Source organism: Chiloscyllium punctatum, chromosome 7 (genome assembly GCF_047496795.1).
Source record: "Chiloscyllium punctatum isolate Juve2018m chromosome 7, sChiPun1.3, whole genome shotgun sequence".
NCBI lineage: Eukaryota > Metazoa > Chordata > Chondrichthyes > Orectolobiformes > Hemiscylliidae > Chiloscyllium > Chiloscyllium punctatum.
In genome coordinates, this window is record NC_092745.1 from 60440381 (window position 1) to 60462843 (window position 22463).

The following is a 22463-nucleotide window of genomic DNA, read 5'->3' on the forward strand; positions in this document are numbered from 1 at the left end:
TTCATGTCATCCTCACTACCTGCCTTTCCATCTATTTTTGAATCATCTGCAAACCAGGCGATAGTTCATTCACTTCTGTCATCAAAGTCATTGATATATATATATTGTAAATAATTACAGCCCCAGGACTGATTCCTGTGGTACTCCACTAGTTACAGGTCAACATCTTAGTCTTGGTGATAAGGAAATTTGTATTCCTTACATGCAATGGAGGTAAGGATGAAGGAATTGGGGATGGGGTTTTATGCGTGTGGAAAACAATAGTGTAAAGACGCTGGGAGTTATCATGGCTGCCGTTCCTGTCCTAAACAAAACAATAGTACTTTGATAAATTGTATTTTAACAAATTTGCATCTAGAACATCTCTTAAAATAAATTCATAAAGGTTTTCTTACACCAACTTATTCACATGTCCATAGTTTCCAGGTATGTATCTGGACAATAAAAATATATAATAAAATTATATTAACCATTTTTTAATCCTTAGGAATCTCTTGTATATATAGCAATTGTAGAGAAACAGTAATTTAAGCTCCTATTTATTTTTAAGACTTGGGCTGAATATGAGACTTCCCGAATGAGGATAAAGAGCCAGTAGCACCCAGAGTCTGATGGAAGGAGAGGCTTTACCACTCAATTCTTATCAATAATTCCATAGGAGTGTAAATCCTCCCCTGTATTTACTGCTGAGTAGAACTTCCCTCTGAGTCTGATGGTGTGGCCATTTAAACAGCAAATTGTAGTGCTATAATAAACATGCAGCCACAAATATTATTCTAGGTAGGTGTTGAGAGTTTATATCCTTGTGTCGCAAAATTGGCAAGTTCCCTGAGACTCCTACTTGGAATTCTTTTGAATCCAACGGCATATGAAGTATAGGCCTCAAAACAGAAAAAGTCTACTTTCCACTGATCTATACAAAAGTCACAAGTCGCTAAGTGAACACAAATGTAAGCTACCATCTTAAACTCTGCTACTTCTTTGCCCCTTGGTTTCAACTTCACTTTGTTTTTGACACAAATACACAATCTTTCCTCCAATTTTTAAAATTCTTGGGATATTCTCAGGAACCATTTATTCAATGAGACTCTTGGTTAATCTTTTATTCACCTATTTTTCTTTGTCTTTATAATTTATCCAGTGCTTTTGTCAAATAATATCCTTGGTCTTTTAAAAATCTTCTGCTTGCCCTAGGTTCTATACTTATTTCTTTGGTTTCTTGGGCTTCATTGTCCATTCTTCATTTTGTGTTACAGTTTCACTAACGCATCTTAAAATACTCCTTATTTCCCAAATTTAAGAATATATTTTCTTATGTTCACTATATTTGTTAAGAAAGAAGTTAAATTATTTAATATGATGTGAACTGTGTAGTGCAGTGGGATTGTAACTGTTAACCAGTACATACAGCCTTTTGAACTCTCTCTTTCATTGTGTACAAATCATTCTAAGACACTTTTTCATACTGTTGCACCCAATTAATGAACCAAATATTCTCTTTTTTTTATGCTCATACTTATGTAATCAGGAAGGAATCAGTGTTTGAGATATAAAATGAGTGAAAAATGGGGCATATAATTGCAACATTAAACTATAATTACTGATATAAAACCATTTACAATCTAACAGGAATTCAATTCATGTTTTAATTTTCTTAGTAGAGCTTGTAAAGATAGTTTTTAAATTGTCTTTTGGCAAAATTAACCAGATCAGTCAGGAAAGACAAGCAAACGAAAATCCAAGGAGGTTTTCAACACAATTGAGAGAAACGTTTTCCTGTGCTCCCACTAATGACTGAAAGTAAGCAAAAGCCAATATAATTCTTGTAGGCTGAATAGTATTAATCAAGGACTTTTGCTACTGCCAAGATTGCGGGGAGAGATTCCATTTCCATAGCAATGTCCTATGTGCTCTCTTTCTATACAATTTATACAAATTTTGGAATTTCCAGCAAATTGTGGCTTCACATGGGAAATCATTGGATAGCCTGTGGAAACCTCAACTGAAAGGGCAGTGTCAGTGGGTTACCATGTGGGCCTCCTAGCTTATAAGTCAAAGTGGCACAGGAGGAGAAACTGTACTCAGCTGGATTCTTAACTATAAGGGCTATGAAGGAGAGTTGGAAAACTGAAGGATTCCAGATCACCAAAAATAAATGCTTCAGTTTGGTTAGTGTGATTTTCTGACTGAAAGGAGTGGATGCACTGAACCAGATGGAAGTTGCAGGTCACTTGTGGTTTCAGGGTTATTAAGTAACTTGGATAATGCTATTTTTGTGCAGCAGTTGCCTTCTTTAAATTCTAAGCTTCTTGATTCTGTTAGTCAACCTGTTGTGAAATGCACTCTAGCAGTTTATATTATCTGCCAGCCATGTGGCTCCTTTAGTAGAATGTTTCAAAAACATACAGAACTGCTGAAGAAATGGCAACAAGGTTCTCAGTTGTATTGTGATATGAAGAGTAGAATTCTTCCAGATTGTTCTCTTACACATCAAATCAAAGGAGCACTGTAATAACAGAGGGAGCCCAACCAGAAAGGAACATCATTTCTTGTTGAACATTAAAAACAGCCACTACTCATAACATGAATAGTCTAGTCTGAGCCCAGGAAAGACTGTCCTGCAGACGCATTCCAGGCTGCTTTATTTCTGAACCATTGATAACCTGGAACTAGGCGGCAAAGAATACTGACGGAATGAAAACAGCAAAAGGGATGGTCTGAAATCATTGAGTTTTGGTAAACACCCAAATCACTGACAAATTTCACCACAGAGAAGGCTGGTAATGTTCCCATTGTCTTACTGAACCATGGAGCTGATTTTTCATAAGACAGAGATAACTGGTGGTGGTTTAACCTGAGGGTCACCATACCTCAGGCAAGGGAAGTCCTCCCTGATTACCTCCACTCGTGTGAGAGTTCAGCCCATGCTGTTATTGTCACTCTGTATTGTAAACCTGCCATCCAGCCAACTCAGCTAACCAACCCCTTCTGCATCTGCTTTTTTTTCTCTTTAATATCTATAAGTGTTATCACACACAACTGAACAGGCATTTTTTTCCATCACCAAATGACCCATGGTATTTTCTTTTCCTTCTATCAACCCTCACTGGTCCACCCATGTTTCAAACTTACTAATTTACATGCAAAGCCCAAGCAATGCAAACCATTAAAGGTAGGGAGAGGAGGATGAATGAGTCTGCTTTTTTTATTTTTGTTTTACTTTTTTTATATACAGAAATGCTCTTACTCACAACTGAACATGTTTATTCCCTCACCAAATCACCCCAGGGCTTTTTTTCTTTCTTAATCTGTTACCCTGTAAATCACTCACATAGTCAATTAAATATTTGTATGCAAAGGCTGTTAAAGGTAACGGTAAATTCAAAATGTGAGTGAGTGGTAGGGAGAGCAGGAAGGGGCTAAATCAAAACCAAACTCAAGGGGAAAATAAAGCACTTCACACCATGCAGTGCCCAAGTTGGGTCTGCTTTTTTTTAATATCCAGAATGATCCTACATATAACTGAACAGTTTTTGTTTACTTCCCATCACCAATCACTGTCACATTTTTTTTCCTTCAGCTGCCAACCATCACCAGTAAATCACCCATGTAACCAATTGGATATTTATACTCAAAACCTGTTAAGGGCAATGCAAAACATAAAAAGTGATGGCTTTTTTTTGGGCCTGCTTCATATTTTCTAATCAATCTGTTCAAAGATGTTATTACACACCTCTACAGCATTTGGGACTTAAAACCAGTCCCCAGGCTCAGAGGTACAAGCAATACCACTGCGCTACAAGAGCCCACCATTGGATGTGCTTCCTATTTTTTATATCCACAAGTACTATCACATACAACTGAATAATTGTTTTGGCCCCATGACCAAATCACTGTGACCTTTTAATTATTAACCACCATTAGTAAATCACCCTTGTAGCCAGTTAGATATTTCTGTGCAAAGCATGATAGGGGCAATTGGATCTGCTTAACATATATCTTTTTAATCAACCTGTTCAAAAATGTTATGACACAATTCTGGAGAAGTGGGACCTGAACCTAGGTTTTCTGTTTCCAAGGTGGGGACACAACTGCTACACCCTAAGAGCACCATTTGGGTCTGCTTGCTTTTTATACCCAGTATGCTATCTGTACAACTGAGTGACTTCCCACCACCAAAATCACTATGACTTTTAAATTTTTTTTTCATTTTTAACTATCAGGAGTAATCACCCATGTAGCCAATTAAATATTTACACTCAAAAGTCCATTAAGGGCAATACAAACCATCAAAGGTGGGGGTGTGGGGGGAGGAGGAAGGTAGGGAGAGAGGTCAGGAACTAAATCAAAATGGATTTGGAAGGAAGGATAATGCACATGAATGCCCCACGGTGCCCCCCTTCCTCTGTAAATGCTTTGAAAGCATTAACAGACACCACATGCTCTCTGTCCAAGGGCAGCCGAACATGCTGAGTTTGCTTTATTTTTTTAAACTAATGCAAGATAGCTTGATTGTGTAATGTATCAGAGAGGCCAACACAATGCTCTCATCAGGTCAGGTTCTGCTTCAAGATATTTTCTAATCAACCTGTTCAGAGATGTTATTGAATCTGATCCTCCCAGACCAGGGGTGGGAACACTAGAGGGCCCCCAGAGTCTGCTATTTTCTAGCACAAATCTGGTGGTTTCCTGAATATTTTTCATCCCTTTTTGGAATTAAAAAATAGTCTAGGACTTCCCAACAATAATAGTCACATTACTTTCTGAAATTCAAAACAGAGACTTGCAGAAATATTCAACATGTCAGGCATCATCTTTGCAGAGAAAGAGTTAAGGCTACAATATGCTGTCTTTCAAGTGGCATGTTTGGAGGCGGCCTGGGCCATTCCTGACATCATTCTGACAGTAGCCACTGTGCCTCCCCAAGGCACAGCTAAGCAAAACAAAAGCTGCCTCTGATTGACCAGCAGCTCTCGATTAGTAGGACCATCACCCCACGGGTCCTAACTCCAGGTGAAAGGTTGCTGCTGGCCTCTTAACTTCTGGTCATGATCCAAAAGGAAGGAACACAGATATCTCGCCACCTCAGCAGCTAGCAAACAAGACTCACATTGTCTTCACACGATTCCATCCAATGTTTCTGATTCATGATCTCTCAACAGAATGGGCCTGATAAAAGGTCATTAATCTGAAATGTGATCTCTCTTATCCCTCAACAGATGCTGCCTGATTTGCTGAGTATTTCCAGCAGTTTTTGTTTTCATTTCAGATTTTGAGCATTCCCCCCCCCCCCCCCACCCTCCCCACCCTCCCCCCAGTTGTTATGCTTTGACAAACTTATTTCTCAGAGTTGAAGTATTCCACAGGAAGCCCTTTGGCACTGCATTTATCTTGAACCCTGGATTCACCTGATAATTTGTGGATTTTATTCATGAGACAAAAGATACTCTCTAAACATTGCACAATAAGGTCCCAAAATATGGAATCCCATTGGTACACTGAATAGAAACATTATCTCTGCGGCAATGAATCTGGAAGATCACAAATTTATGTTACAGGGGACACGGTGGCACTGGCCTCAACTGTGCAAGGGAAAAAAATGTCCATCAGGATTTCTGTTCAATTGACACCATAGAGATCCTTGATGGAAATACTGCATAACTAACATCGGGTGAGACAGGATCAGGTGCAACTATGAAATCACTTAAAGTTGAGTGACTTAGCAGCACTTAAGGGTGGAAAATGGTAGCAGAAAATGACCAGCAGCCACTGCTTGATTTGAGCAATTACCCTCCCTTACTATCTAGGATGACAAATGAAGAATGGGTGAACAACACAAATCTGTGTGTTCAAGAGAGGATTAAAAATAGGAAAGAAAGCTATCTAATATGGAGCAGGATTTTTCTGTCAATTTTTTTTGGGAGCAGAGGTGGGTGGTTCAGGAAAGTTCCAGTGCTGATAATTGGCTGCTTCCATCACATAGTCCTGACACACAGCCATTTTCCTGGAGTTTAGGTCATTTGTGGAATGACACCCACCTTCAAGTAACAGGTAGTTTGTTAACTTGATCCAGAGGATAATTAAGAGGATAAATAATCAGGGGACCAATAGAATTTTGCGTTGGTCTGTGGATGTTTCATGGCATCAGGGCCAGGCAGATGCCTAGCAGCAAACTCCAGGGGGATGCTAATATTCCTGGATCATATAAAGGACCTTCCCCCAGCTCCTCAGGTGTTGCTCTTAGTTGGCTAAAGCAGTGATGATCATAGGCCACTCTGTGGAAGCATTCCCTCTCTACAATGGTGGTTCAGCACCAATAATCATTTCTTCAGTTTACAATTGCTGAGAGGCCATCTCAAGGTGAAGGTGCCCTTCCTCAATTTTCTTTTGCAATAGCAGGCTGCAGTAGCCTCTCGTTATCTCTGAAAAGCCTGCTTACCATCCACGGGCAGCTTATGTATTCCCTCTGGCCACTAATTGATCTAATTCTGAAAAAAAATTGCTAGAGATGACAATTTCTAACATAGAGTCATAGAGATGTACAGCATGGAAACAGACCCTTCGGTCCAACCTGTCCATGCCGACCAGACATCCCAACCCAATGTAGTCCCACCTGTCAGCACCCAGCCCATACTCCTCCAGACCCTTACTATTTATATGCCCATCCAAATACCTCTTAAATGTTGCAATTGTGCTAGCCTCCACCACTTCCTCTGGCAGCTCATTCCATACACGTACCACCATCTGCGTGAATAAGATGCCCCGTAGGTGTCTTTTATATCTTTCCCCTCTCACGCTAGACCTATGCCCTCTAGTTCTGGACTCCCCGACCCCAGGGAAAAGACTTTGTCTATTTACCCTATCCATGCCCCTCATAATTTTGTAAACCTCTATAAAGGTCACCCCTCAGCCTCCAACGCTCCAGGGAAAACAGCCCCAGCCTGTTCAGCCTCTCCCTATAGCTCAAATCCTCCAACCCTGGCAACGTCCTTGTAGATCTTTTCTGAACCCTTTCAAGTTTCACAACATCTTTCTGATAGGAAGGAGACCAGAATTGCATGCAAGATTCCAACAGTGGCCTAACCAATGTCCTGTACAGCCGCAACATGACCTCCCAACTTGATTGTGCATGACAATTAAGTGAATATAAATGGAAGACATGGTAAAACCAAGCCTAGTCACATTAATAAGGTCTGGGTCACCATATTTTTCCCTGACATATTCATTGTCAATGTGATTCTCACAGAGGGTCTATTTAATAGTGATATATTTAAAACAGTAGCTAACTGCCAGAACCAGCAGATCATCAGTTGATAGATCCAAAAGCATCATGGCTGGAATAAAGTGGGAACTATATTATAATTAATGTTTTATTTGCTTACAAAAGGCATCATCAATATTGAAAATACAGAAGACAATTAACAAATTGGTAAAACAAAGGGAGCCTTCTAAACACAGTATAAAAGGTTTCATTATACAGAACTGATGCACAGCCTGCGTGTTTTAAAAGCCCACATTGTCCAAGGAATTGAAGATTGAGTGAGATGGAGTAAAGTTTATGGTAGGGTTATTTGAGTATGATTTATGAAAGGGATAGGGTTGATTGGCAAATAGCATCTTCTTATTAATGTTGCCACTAGAACATGTTCTAATTTCTGACTTGGAGAGATAAGACTCAAATTTGCAATCATAGTATTTTGCTCATTTCCATATTACCTTGTTAAAAATGAAAATCCATACCTCTTTAACACAATGTTATGTGCCTTCTCCCAGAGCACACACTGAAGCAAAAATCACTATAATCCATTTCCCTGTTTATGTCATATATTAACATGAATGAGCATTTCTGTATAACACCTTCTCTGATGAACAAAATAAGTTGATTTGTACAGAATCCAAAATTAAAATATCTCCCAATAATAGCAGACTGGATAATTACCATTTAGAAATTGGATTCTTAACAACATACTGTATTATTCCATACCCCAGTCTGCTGGGAGCTATGTATGCCATCCAATGAAATACTGATCAAAGAGCCAAGTTACCATATTTGACTGGACACATACCGGTAATATTTAGGACTGTTAACATACAGTTTCATTCAATATATGAAAGGATTTATCTCATGCAACTAATGGGCTACAGTAACCTCCAACATTGTACTGAGAGTGTTTCTGTGATTTTGTGAGCTTTATAAAAGGGAACCACATGAGCTGAGTTCTTTAAATTGATGAATCTGAATCTGGGTTTTTGTTTTAGTAACAGAAAACACTTGCTAGGTTTGGAGCAAAGTTGAGCTTGTTCAACTCACTGTAGCAAATCATCTTGACATCTATCTTATAACTAGCAGAATGAATGCTCTTGGCAATACTGTGCGAAACATGTTCTTCTTAAAACAACTGGAGAGGAAGATTAAAAACAGCAGGAGGAATGAACCCAATAAAGAAGAATTATTGTAATCTTCAATTCCAGATTCAAGAATCTCTGCCAATGCACTGTCACCATGCATAATTCAGCAAAAGTAACAGCACAGCATAAAACACACTGTTCACTCTAGCATCATTGATAATACACACTTCATTACATCTTTTATAAAATTAGAAACCTGGTAATTCAGTTTATTTTAGGTATATATTATTGAAATATTCTTGCAGAATTGTAACTGTGCAGCTTCAGAGAAAATACTTCACTTTGAATTCTTGCTTTCTGTTAACTCATACCAGTTGAATGTTTATGTACACCAGCATGTTCAAGTGGTTTTTCCCTGATAGTTTATTTTAATTTGTGAACCAACTTGTGTGAATGTTATTAGCATATCACAGTCAAGCCATCTTTAAGCAATTCTCCTGTATCTTCACTAGTCACAAAGCACTCCATATTGCAGTAACTATTTGTGAAATATGTTCTTCTATTCACCCCCCCCACATGTATTTCTTATCTTCAATTATCAAAGCAAATAATCTACCTATATTTACTTTGCAGATTTCCTTTAGTATTTCTAACACCTTTTAGTAATCTTTTAAATTCTCCTTAATCAAAGATAAGACAGATCTAATTGTTGAGCATTGCTTATAACATAAATCCCTTATCACTGGAATCCTCCTAGTAAATCCATGCTACATTTTCTTTAGGATTATTATAACTGCTTTTAGCAAAGAGCCCAATATTCCACGCAGTTTTATCAATGGGGGCAAACAATCGGTTTACAGAAAGTAATTTATTTGCATCTGTATTCAATCCCTTATCTGCCCACTTTTCAGGATTCATGCACCTGCACACCTCAATCACTTTGCTGCATTGAAAAATGTAACATTTCAATTATATCCTCTATTATTTGCTGTTCACAAAATTTGATCAATAACAAAAATCATGGCTTATTTTTCCATATTATTCAGAGATGCTGTAACCATTTAGCACCAGTTTGCTCTGCCATACATCAACTAACAGCACACTCTGAAGTTCAAACCTCAAAAGCTTATGGTCTGTAGGGTTCAGCACTATATCATGTAGCCATCAGTAACTGATCCACTTGGGCAGCTGTCATAAACCTATTTAAATTTATTTGACTGAGCTTAATCAATACTTGTGTTATAAAAAAAATCAATACTTGTGTTGCAGAGTGGAGTGATATATCCCCAAATTCTGGCCAAATGCATAAACAGTCTCATGTTCTAAAGAGTGTCTAACAATCCCGTAAACTTGAATGTGGTCACTATGGTATGAGAGAGAATACTTTCATGAGATATCTTCATGAGGCAACATATTCTACTCTAGATTGTTGTCATCGTTTGGTTTTAACAGAATGCAATTCAGAATCAATTGCATCCTTATATTCTCGGAGCATTCTTTTTTTTTAATGTTGAATATATAATCTCCCCTTGTCAGTAACATTACAGATGCAATAACAAATTGCCAGAAGACAATACATGTAAGAAAAATCTTAAATCTAAGGCTCAGCATTACCCACATTGTAGAAAAGCAAACAATTGATGCTGGAACTCTGCACTCCAGAATGTCATGTTCAAAAACTAGTTAATACTCTACGCCAACCAAACCCATTGAATTGCAGCAGTAGGTGGAATCAGTTACTATCATGACTAGTAGGCGAAGTTAGCAGTTTATGCCAGCTGAATTCATGTTATTTTAGGTCATTTGCTGTCAACACAGCAGAGGCTGAATTTGCGAGGAGCAGGAAAATCGTCATTTCGGGCAAAAGCCCTTCATCAGGAATGAAGGTAGGGAGCCTCCGTGGTGGAGAGATAAATGGGAGGGGTGTGGGGCTGAGGAGAAGGTAGCAAAGAGTACAATAGGTGGATGGGGTTGGGGATGAAGGTGATAGGTCAGAGAGGAGGGTGGAGCGGATAGGTGGGAAGGAAGATTGGCAGGTAGGACAGGTCATGAGGATGGTGTTGAGCTGGAAGGTTTCACCGATTTCCTCATTTACCCTTCCCCCCACCTTACCCCAGTTCCAAATGTCCAGCATGGAAATAGACCCTTCGGTCCAACCGGTCCATGTCAAGTCTGCTTTGCCAATCAATAAAACCATATCTGAACGTATTGGTGCCCTCAATTCTGCTTCCCTGTCCATCCTTTCTAACCCTTGATTTCCATTATGAAGCAAAAATCATCCTTAAATATATCCAATGACCCAGACTCCACTTCTCTCAGGGGTACAGAATTCCGAATAACAACCTTCAGAGAGAAAATGTTTCTCCTTACCTCTGTCTTAAATGGGAGATCCTTAATTTTTAAACTGTGTCCCCTTGTTATAGTCTTGTCCCCAAAGTAAACAGCCTCTCAGAATTTACGCTGTAGTCTCCCATCAGGATCTTGTGTTTCATAGGATTACAGTTTATTCTTCTAAACCCCAATAGGCCCAGCCTTTCCTCATAAGGTAACCTCTTCATCCCAGCAATCAGTCAAGCAAACCTTCACTGGACTTTTTTCTAATGCAATTATATCACTTCTTAAATTTAGAAATCAAAATTGTATACAGCACTCCAAATGAGGTCTATCTGAGGCCTTATACAGGTACAGAACACTTCCTTACATTCATACATTACTTTACTGGCAAGAAACACCAACATTTCACTTGCCTTTCTGACACCCACAGTGATGTTAAGAAAGAGATACAGGATCTTGACCCCGCAACAGGGGAGAAGTGGCAATATATTTCCAAGTCAGGATGGTGTGGAGCTTGGCATTCCTAACTTGCCCATACTTTTCAAATGTCCCAGCGTCCAGCACACTGGGCTTACTCTATCACAAAGCATTCTCAATTGTAAAATAAAGGTGAAAAAGGAGAAGTTAGTTAGTGTACTTTAAAACAGATTAATATTTGCAAAAGAAGTGCTGTAATAATCCCAATACATTACACATTGACCCATCCGATTGTATCTTACCTTCTTACGCACCTGTTGCTGTTTGGCAGAGTGTGCTTTGACATGCTTCCTCAGTGAGCTTGGATCAGTGTAGCGCTTTGTGCACCCTGGGATCTGACAAGCATATGGTTTCTGTAAAGGTTTAAGAGAGGAAGAATTTTACACTTTGCAATAGCTGCTGAGTCTCATTAATACAATTCTGTACTGACTGTGTACATGTGATACCTTCTGCTGTGAGATGATGAATTATTGCTTCCTGTGCCCAAGCACGTTCAAATCAGAATGCAGTTATAAATGTAGAAATTCCTGTTTTTAAGATACTTCACTCAAATAGTTCAGTCCTGGCACTTGATCAGTAATACATGGTGTTAGATGATAGCCCTGCTCCTGGATTTGATTCAAAACCTGGAAATAGTTTTCGCAACTGTAGCTGTTGATAATTATTACCGGTGGCCAATCGCATAACTATCAGGAAGCTGCAAATATAGAACATTTGATTGCAATAACTCATCATTGATCCCATTTATATCCTCCATTTGTAAGAAGTTTTGAAGAAGGTCTTTTTTTCTCTTCAGGTAGACAAGTTATGTATCTCATATGATGTGAAGGATTCTTATCTTTACATCAATGCAAGTTGTAGTGCCATTTGCAGCAATGTTCTTAGGTTAGCGCACAAGGTCAATCCAAAAAGTAATCTCAAACAGTGCAGGACCACTGTTGGGAATTTTTAAAACATTATTTAAATCTGTTTCTACCCCACTGATACAACCATTACATTGCATTGCCATAGAATCACATTGTCCATGGGCAGAGCATCATGCAACAGTTGACAGTGTCATTTAACCTGGTTTTTGCAGAACAACATTCCCAAAAGCATAGCGAGTTTACATTAAGGACTTCCAGATTTAAATTCAAAGTACTATCGTAAGGTGAATAACTGTTTAGACGTATATAAATAACACTTACATTTTCATGTTCATTGTATGGGCAGTAATCTGGCATAGCAGATTGTTCCTTTGTCTAGCATGGTGGTTACACTGCTCATTCGAATGGAACAAAAATTGGGTGAGGTTTATAATGGGCAAGCAGTCAGCTCCGCCAGATTATTGTCAGTGCAAAAACAAAATTTTACCCTATTATATTTAATAATCATCTGTATCATCATCTACTGAAATCATTGAATGAGTAGTACCTGGGCTCTGCAGAGATTCCTTTCCAAAAGAAGGAAAGCATAAAGAAGAGAAGGAAGAATTATAACTTTAAGTTTATGAAGTGCAGACTTAACATCTGAATATTACAACATAAGGTGAAGCAATATCTTCTCTATTCCATGACAAATGTTTTGTAAATTCAAACAGGTTCAGCATCTGTTTTATGTTACTTAATTACAATTCCTCCAACATTCCTAACACATGTTTTATATATTACCTGCCTCGATTATGTAACTGTTGTATAGGCTTGCTGGCAAAAATCTCCATTCAATTTTCTCTCCAGGTTTTTTTGCTGAGCATGGATCCACAGCTCTAATGGTCAAAATACCAATTCTTCATGTGATGCCAAGCCAGGTGTAAGATGGCTAGTGCTCCGCGCGAGATATTGTAGCCAATTCCTATTCTATCCTCACTGGATATTTACATTAAAGAACTTTCCAACAGGAGTCAATGGACATTATTTCTTTCCACCCCTCTCGAGAGAAAAACTAAGGGCAGCAGAAGTACTTCAAGATCAATGAATTTATGATAGATAAGAGAGGAACCAGAGTACTTGCTGGCCTATGTAACTCATTACTACATTCTGGCTGAGAACTTATTGACTTGAACATTGGAACCATATTTTATACTCTTAACAAAACTGGGAAAGGTGTGCAATACCACATTTAGAAGTGCCTAACATCAAGTTAACGAGAGCTGCTGAACACACTTCCCTTCTGAAAGTAAGTATTCACAGCAATTATTTTTCAAATAAACAGCATCAGCATTGTTGGATTTACGTTATTGCTATTCAATAGCACCTGTTCTGCTACTTATTTTTTATTACTCTGTGGATTCAGCTGAATTCTAATGTATTTAGCAGGTTAGGTTCAACTTTAAGAGCTAGGTGCAACTTGCTAGTTTGTGACAAGAGAATGGTAGCCCATCAGAGCAGGGGTTGTGGTGTTATGCCTTCTGGTTGTCTTTTGGTCCCTAGATGTTTGAAACAATCATACCTTAAGCTTGAAAAGATGAGGGCTTTTTTTAAATTCAGATGTGCCATGGAAGAAAACTGTAAAGGCCAGTGGTGGGTTACACAAGAACCTGAGTCTGCAATGCAGCTGTGAATGTTGCATTTATCTCATGCATAATTAATTTCTAACTCTGTTCAGACAATATAATAGATAAAGTCCTTCTTAATTTAAACCTGAATGCCCTGTTCCAGTCATTAACTTTTCTAGCTGAAAGGAGGTCATCAATTGACCTTTTTTGGAAATAAGATTAACCCCCTTTTTGGGGCCATTTTTAGCATTTTATAAATACCATTCATGTCACTGCTTAGATGGTAAGAATGTTCCCCCATCTTGTAGATTTGGCATTCGTTGCTCTCAGTCAACAGTGAATTATACCTAGTTCTACATTTTAGTAGCCATTTCTGGCATCGAGCTTTAAAACGTTTGCCCTTGCCAGTGCTGGTGTGATCTCTTCCAGTGTTGGAATGGGGTACTGGTCGCTTTTTATGATTTGATTAAGGTCTTTGGGTTTCAGGTAAATTCATATTGTCCTGTTGGTTAAGAGCATAAGACAGTAAGAAATAGGAACAGGAGTAGGCAGTTCAGCCCCTCAAGCCTACTCCACCATTCAACAGGATCATGGCTGATCCAACGTTCCTCACATCCACTTTCCTCCCCTTATCCTGTCATATTTGATTTCCCGACTATTTAACATTCTATCAAAGGCTTAAATATACTGAAGGATTCTGCCCAGCCCAATCTACAACAGTTCTCTGTGGCAAGGAGTTCCAAAGACCCTTTGAGAGAAGAGCTTCCTTCCTCCTCATCTCAGTTTTAAATTGGTGCCCCTTTATTCTGAGACTATGCCTTCTGGTTCTAGACTCTCCAATGAAGGGAAACATCCTCTAAGCATTTACCCTATCAAACTTCTTAAGAATCCTATATGTTTCAAAGAGATCATCTCTCATTCTTCTAAACTCTAGAATCCCAACCTGTTTAGCCTTTACTCATAAGACAATCCTTCCATACCTAGTGAATATCCTCTGAACTGTCTCCAGTGAAATTATATCTTTCCTTAAATAAAGGGAGCAGACCTCAGCTAACAAGGGAGCAGCACTCTGAAAGTCTGTGATTTCAAATAAACCTGTTGGACTATAACCGGCTGTCATGTGACTTCTGACTTGGTCCACTCGCATTGAGACGTCTTCAAAAAGAACTCTAATAAATTAGTCAGACAGAGTTTCTCTTTCATGAAATCCTGCTAACTCTGCTTGATGAGGTTATGATTTTCCAAATATTCTGCCAGTGCCTCCTTAATAATGATTCCAATACCTTTCCAACAATAGACATTCGGTTAATTGGCCCACAGTTACCCAGTGTATTAATCCCATCCTTTTTTAATTGGGGTGTCACATTAGCAGTTTTCCAATCCTCTGGTATTTCTCCAGAATTCAAGGATTTTTGGAAAATTACAATTAATACATACTCTCTATTTCCATAACTACGTCTGTTAGGATCTTAGGACACATGCCATGAGAGTCAGGGTATGTATCTGCTTTCAGCCCTTTTAATTTGTCTCATACTACTTCTTTGGTGATGGTACTTAGTTCATCCCCTTATTCTTTAGTATTAATGGGATATCTGAATCATCTTCCAAGTAAAGAATGATGTAACATATCTGTTTAACTTTGCTGCATTTCAAAGGCTGCACAGCGGCTCAGTGGTTAGCACTGCTGTCTCATAGCAGCAGGGACCTGGGTTTGATTTCACTTTCGGGTGATTGTCTGCATGGAGTTTGCACATTCTCCCCCTGTCTGCAGGTGTTTCCTCCAGGTGTTCTGGTTTCCTCCTACAATCCAAAGATGTGCAGGTTAGACGGATCGGCCATGCGAAATTGAACATAGGGTCCAGGGATGTGTAGACTAGGTGGATTAATCATGGAAACTGCAGAGTTACAAGGATTGGGTCTGGGTGGAATATCCTTTTGAGGGATTGGCGTGGACTTGAATGGTCTGCTTCCATACTGCAGAGCTTCCATAAAAACACCATCTCCCCAGATTTATTTGCTAAAGGACTGGTGTTCATGGTGACCTCACCCTTCCATTTTTATGTATGTTAAAGACTTTATTATCAGATTTTATATTCCTTGCTAATTTGTGCTCAGATTTTATCTTCTCTATCTTTATTATCCTTTCAGTCCTCTTTTGCCGGATTCTGAATTTATCACAGCCTTCAGGGCTGTCACTGACTTTGATCTTGTTATATGCCTTTCCATTTAACTTGGTACTCTTCTTAACTTCCTTGGTGAGCCATGATTGGTTTATCCCTCTCTTAGAATCTTTCTTCTTTACTGACATGTGTTTTTGCTGAGAGTCATTAATCACTCTCTTAAATAAATGTCTGCCACTGTTTACTTACTGTCATTCCTGCTAATTTATCCACCCAGTTCGCTTTAGCTAACTCTATCCTCATTTCTTTGTAATTCCCCATTATTTAATTTAAACTCAATTGTTTCAGATCCAAGCTTCTTTTAAATTCTATCATGTGTGATCACTACTTCCTAAGGGATTGTTTACTTGGAGGTTATTTATTAAACTTGTCCTATCTCCCAAGACCACAATGTCCCCCCAGACATGGTCGACGATGCTCTCCACCGCATCTCCTCCACTTCCCGCTCCTCCGCCCTCGAGCCCCTTCCCCTCCAATCACCACCAGGACAGAACCCCACTGGTCCTCACCTACCACCCCACCAACCTCCATATACATCGTATCATCCGTCATCATTTCCGCCACCTCCAAACGGACCCCACCACCAGGGATATATTTCCCCCCATTCCTCTATCAGCATTCCGAAAAGACCACTCCCTCCATGACTCCCTTGTCAGGTCCACCCCCCCCCCCCCCCCCCCCACCAACCCAACCTCCACTCCGGGCATCTTCCCCTGCAACCACAAGAAATGCAAAACTTGCGCCCTCACCTCCCCCCTTACTTCCCTCCAAGACCCCAAGGGATCCTTCCATATCCGCCACAAATTCACCTGCACCTTCACACACATCATCTATTGCATCTGCTGCACCCGATGTGGCCTCCTCTATATTGAGGAGTCAGGCCGCCTATTTGCAGAACGTTTCAGAGAACACCTCTGGGACACCCGGACCAACCAACCCAACCACCTCGTGGCTCAACACTTCAACTCCCCCTCCCACTCCACCAAAGGACATGCAGGTCCTTGGACTCCTCCATCGCCAGACCATAGCAACACAACGGCTGGAGGAAGAGCGCCTCATCTTCCGCCTAGGAACCCTCCAACCACAAGGGATGAACTCAGATTTCTCCAGTTTCCTCATTTCCACCACCGCCCCCCCCACCTTGTCTCAGTCCCAACCCTTGAACTCAGCACCACCTTCCTAACCTGCAATCTTCTTCCTGACCTCTCCGCCCTCACCCCCACTCCGGCCTATCACCCTCACCTTATTACCCTCGCCTTAACCTCCTTCCACCTATCGCATTTCCAACGCCCCTTCCCCAAGTCCCTCCTCCCTACCTTTTATCTTAGCCTGCTTGGCACACTTTCCTCATTCCTGAAGGAGGGCTCATGCCCGAAACGTCAATTCTCCTGCTCCTTGGATGCTGCCTGACCTGCTGTGCTTTTCCAGCAACACATTTTCAGCTCTGATCCCCAGCATCTGCAGTCCTCACTTTCTCCCATTATTAGACCCAAGGTCTCCTGCTCTGCAGTTGGCTCTATGACATTTTGCTCTCGGAAACTATCCTTGATGCACTATATTAATTAGTCTTCTTGGCTACCCTTTCCTATTTGATTGATTTGATCAACATGAAGATTCATATGACTCAATTATTGCTTTGGTCTTTTTAAATGCTCCTATTATTTGTAGATTTATAGCCTTTCCCACAGAGTGGCTACTGTTTGGGAGGGTGTACACACTTTTACCAATGCCTTCTTTCACTTTTTTTTAACCTTCACCCAAATGGACTCGACATCATCTGACCCTAGATCATCTCTCACAACTGTCCTCATTTCATTTCTTATTAACAATGCTATCCCATCCCCTTTTCCATCCCTCTTGTCCCTCTTGTCTCTCTGAAAGGACAAATGTTGGTGAATGTTAAGTTCCTAGTTTTGATTTTCTTGTAACCACATTTCCATAGTGGCAATGAGTTTATATTCATTTACCTCAATTTGGTTTCTTTCTAACCACAATGGAATTTAACAACATTTGCAAAGTGGTCTCTATGATTACTTTGTTTTCTTCCATCTCTTGAGACTTTTGATACTTTATGTGGGGGCTGGATCAGTCAACCATTTCATCAAAGAATTCAAGGTGCATTTGCACCAGATCTTCTTTGCTTGGAGGGTGTTTTTCAACAGCTGTTATATGTTCAACTTCACTTCATGGGAGTGAACTGGTTTACTGAGATAGTCTGTAACTCTGTGCAACTACTCAATCCAGAACAGTGATTGAAAACATACAGTTAATATCTTTTCCTTTGTGTCCCTCTGATCTTGGGTGGTCCTAGCTGTCAGATCTCAATTCGCCACACCCTGTCAGCATGACGTTGGTTTGATTTCAGAACACCAATTGGATACCCAATTTGCTTTCAAGCTTTCAGGAAAGATCTTTTGCTATAGTATGAGGGGGATGATGTAACTCTGTGCTCAAGGTTCAGTCCTCAGGTTCAGATTTATAGTTGTGGGCTCATTTATCAGCTTCTTTGTTATCCAAATGATTGTGTGAATTTCTTTTCTCTGGAACCTGTTGTAACCAGACATTTCATGACATTGTATACCAATTGAGTTCTCAAACTCACAAGCATGTATGGATGTTTTGGTTTCTCTTCTTACCCATTCAACCCGTTAGTCTGACTTTGTTTATCACTTTCTTAATATACCCTGTATATCTTTTCCCAGTGATTAGTCTTTATACAAGCTTTGCTAAATGGTTTCATATTTGGGCAAAGTTAAAAGATACACAACACCAGGTTATAGTCCAACAGGTTTAATTGGAAGCACTAGCTCGTGCCTCCAATTAAACCTGTTGGACTTTAACCTGGTGGTGTGTGATTTTTAGCTTTGTACACCCCAGTCCAACACCGGCACCTCCAAATCATGACTCATATGTGGGCAATTTCCTTTTGTCATTGAAGTTGTGATGGTCAACTATATCTCCTGGATACCCTCTTCTCTGTTTGCTATACTTTGTTTTTCTGCTGTTTCACCGCATTAAGCTTGCTGCCTGCCTTTGGTTTAACTGTAGTGTTCATCATTATGGTGGTTATTGACTTCATTTATTGGCTTGTGGCTTCAAGTGGCTCTGATATTATCAGCTTGTGCTTTCCAATTAGTTTCGATACATCAGCATGCACAGAATCACAAATTACTTGATCCAATGGCCTTTCATCCGTGTCTGTAAACTTCGTTTTTCTGGCTACATGTTTAAATCTTGTTATAAAGTTGTTAAGGTCATCCAACTCCTGTCTGAAGCCTTAAAATTCATGGTGGTGGATACGATGATTTGATATTGGCTAGAGATGTAAGTTAAATCATGCAAAAAGTTTTGTGTAGATTTCTGTCACCAAGTAAGCTCCCAACTGTTCAATAAATTTAATCCTTCATCTCCTGCCCACAGGAGGATATAGCTGACCCTCTCATCATTATTAGTGCCTTTTTCGGAATTACAGAATGTCAGTCTGCACTTTGGTTTAAATTTTTTAAATGTCTCTAGACATCATCAACTTTCCAATTCATTGTGTGCTGCAGCTGTGCATAGATTTCTGTGCAAGCCAAAATTCCATTTTTGTTTTTGCATGTCAACATTCTGTTTTAGTTTTTCCAGAGAGAGAGAGAGAGAAAGAAAAATTAACTCGGATCAATTATGCTGGGCTGGGGGTTGCACAACTGAATCAGATCTTGTCACCAATTAATGCTGAGCACAAATTCTAATCCCACTTGGAGCACTGAAGGGTAGCATAGCCATCCCTGACAGAAGATTGCTAGACACAAGAAGTGAGATCCTTTTCCTGGTACTAGCTGCCTTATTGATATAAATCTTTAAAGGTCCAAGCCTTTCAGGGGATGAGTTAATAAATGAGTGAGCAGTTAAGTGGACGAGTGATTGAATGAGTGGCGTATTTGTGGGTGAAGTGGATCATTGTAGTTTGGGTGAATCAGTAGGTAAGTGAGTGGATCTTATATGAGTCAGTCAGGGACGTAGTCAGGTGGGGAGGGGTAGAGGATCAATTTGTTTTAAGTCAAGGTAGTAGACAGGTGATTGTGGTGGATGGTCATGTTATCTGTTAGGGTAGAGAAGGGGTTATTGGCATGGCATTGGCTTCAGTGTTCAGATGAGTTATGGCTGATTACGGAATTAAACCAGGCATTAAACTGTATACCATCTCCATGGCAAGTATGCAGGTCAGTCCCACATATATGGCCCACGTATCCAACCTGAGATCAGGGTCAGAGACTTTTGTAGAGGGCTGTGAAAATCAACCCATTGGAAGTTTTTTAAATTCCCACGCAATTACCACACAAGTCTGTGCTTCAGGGCTTTGTGGGGTAATGATGTATATTTTCCTATTTATAACCCATTTCCAATGAGCCAGAGCCTGGAAACTATGGAACACTATTTCCAGCAGAAGTCACTGAATAGCAGGAAGATTTGCTGGTTATACTGTTCAGTGGCACAAAGGCATTCATACTGTCACTAGTCAAACTCCACTAAAATAAGACAATTCAATAAGCCCAGGGGGACTGGGCCAAGTTCTCCTTGCTTCATGAAGCATACAAGAGAAGGTAGTTGTCTGTGAGCCAAAAAAGGGTGCTGCTGTTATTTTTGAAGTGCTTCATCTAAGGCCACAGTTGGATATTTGGTCACTTCAGTGCTCCCAATGTGGCTGGTGCTATAAAGGGTGCCTTATGGGAAATCATAGGGTTGCTCTTTCATCCCATCAAAATAAATAGCTGAACAAGTCTTGACTCCTCTGATTGTTATTTCCTACCATTCACCCACTGTAAGTAACCTTGATGAGAGCACTGGTCCAGACATAACAGATACCGTTCTATGGACTTCATTATAAAAAAAGAAATCAGAACCATAGAAAAGAAACTGTGAAGTTTGACTTTGACTTTGACATAAAACTTGGTTTAAATATTCAGGACTAGTGAAATTCTAGATCTGTTTAGTGAGCAACTGAAAGAGAGAGGCCTGTTAGCAATTTGTGTCAAACCCTTCAGAACTGGTTTTTGCAGTAGCATTGACTCAGATTGTCTTATAGTTTTATTTCAGTTCCCCTATCCATGTACCTATAGTGGGGTTTTTTTCAAATTTTCAACATCCTCACTTTTTTTTGTGTGTGTTTGCCTTCATTGGTTGAAGAGAAAAGGAAAGGTGCTGAATAACTACCCATGACAATGTAATGCAAAATTTTCTGGACAGCACTTACCGTGTCCAGGTGCGTTCGTTGGTGTTTGGCACGATCGCTGGAGTTGCTGAAAGCCTTCTGGCAGCCAGTATGTTGGCAAAGGTAAGGTTTCTCCCCTGTGTGGCTTCGCAGGTGGATTTTGAGATTTTCTAGTCGAGAAAATGCCTTATTACAGCCTTCGAACTGCAATAAAGTATTAAGAAAACATACATATTACCATGAAGAAATAGTTAATACAGGCAGTTTAGCTACAATGACCACAGTGTAAACTAACAGTTCTCATCCAGTAAATCACCACAGCTTAACATCTGTACTAACTCAGAGATGAAAGAAAAAAAACTGTGCCATTAATTCAACCTTTCAACACTGACATGTCCTAGAACAGCACAAGATTGAATTGGTTTCTTTTTGCTGAATTACGCTTCATCAACTCTTTCAAAAACATACATTACCTAAGCTGATTTAAATCACACACATAGAGGGCATTTTATTCTCAAAGTGATCTCTCCAAATGTCATGAAAGACAAATTAATAACCTTTTGGGCTTTACTTAAATGAGTAGCTACAAATCTGACTGTTGTCTGGGTTGATTTAGCCTATGTCCTGTTTATACCAATTAATAAGTCATTCCTTCTTCTCCAAGCTGCACTCCAATTTTTTTGGCATGAAACCATCAAATAGGGTGTTTAATAGAAACCAGTGGCTCAGTGGAATAGATAGTAGCCTGGACTTTGCTGGAGCAGGGCATCTTGTGGTACTTCTGGGTAGTTATACATTTTCCTATACTTTACAACTCCTTTTCTTGGCCTATGTCAGTTGCTGAAAGTATAAATTGATGTCACCATTGTGACCCAAATTAATTTGGGTCCTGGATGTATGAATGAGAAAGTGTATATTGCTTCTTACCAAGATCTGTAGATTAAGAAATAAACAAAGGAGTCTGTGTAAAGTGAAATAATTGGAGTGCCTTCACTGGCAAATCAGGTACTGAATGGAAATTTTTAAAATGAAACATTGAATTAAAAGTGAAAATTCTCAACTCCTCTCTAATCATTTTGCCAGTTTCCTTAAATCTACATCCCCTGGTTTATGATCTCACACCAAGGGAATCAGATTCTTCCCATCAACTTCACATGGCGCCTCATAATTCTTGCACATCAACTAAATCTTCCCTTTGCCACCTTTGTTTAAAACAGTGCAAGTAACCTTTTGCTCTGAAGATCTATGCCTGAATCAAAAAGAACAATGCCCTATAGAACTTCATAGCCAGTTCATTGACACTGCCCTGGTGCTTTGGGAGATCTGTGAACACACAACCGAAAGCATTTGAAATCTCTGCTCCTCCACAATTCTCAATATCTTACCATTTATTGAATATATCCTTGTATTGCTTGCTGTCTCCAAATGAATTACCTTGCACCTTTCTGAATTGAAT

General features: G+C 39.7%; 1 protein-coding gene across 1 annotated transcript in view; it reads right to left on the minus strand.

Moving 5' to 3' along the window:
• The window catches only part of glis1a (GLIS family zinc finger 1a), a 393292-nt gene that overhangs the window by 93044 nt on the left and 277785 nt on the right, over positions 1-22463 (minus strand). The window contains exons 5-6 of the mRNA XM_072573722.1: positions 21050-21211; positions 11403-11513 (exon numbers count right to left, since the gene is read on the minus strand). Coding sequence (XP_072429823.1) covers positions 11403-11513; positions 21050-21211 — 273 coding nt within the window. The remainder of the gene's footprint in view (positions 1-11402; positions 11514-21049; positions 21212-22463) is intronic.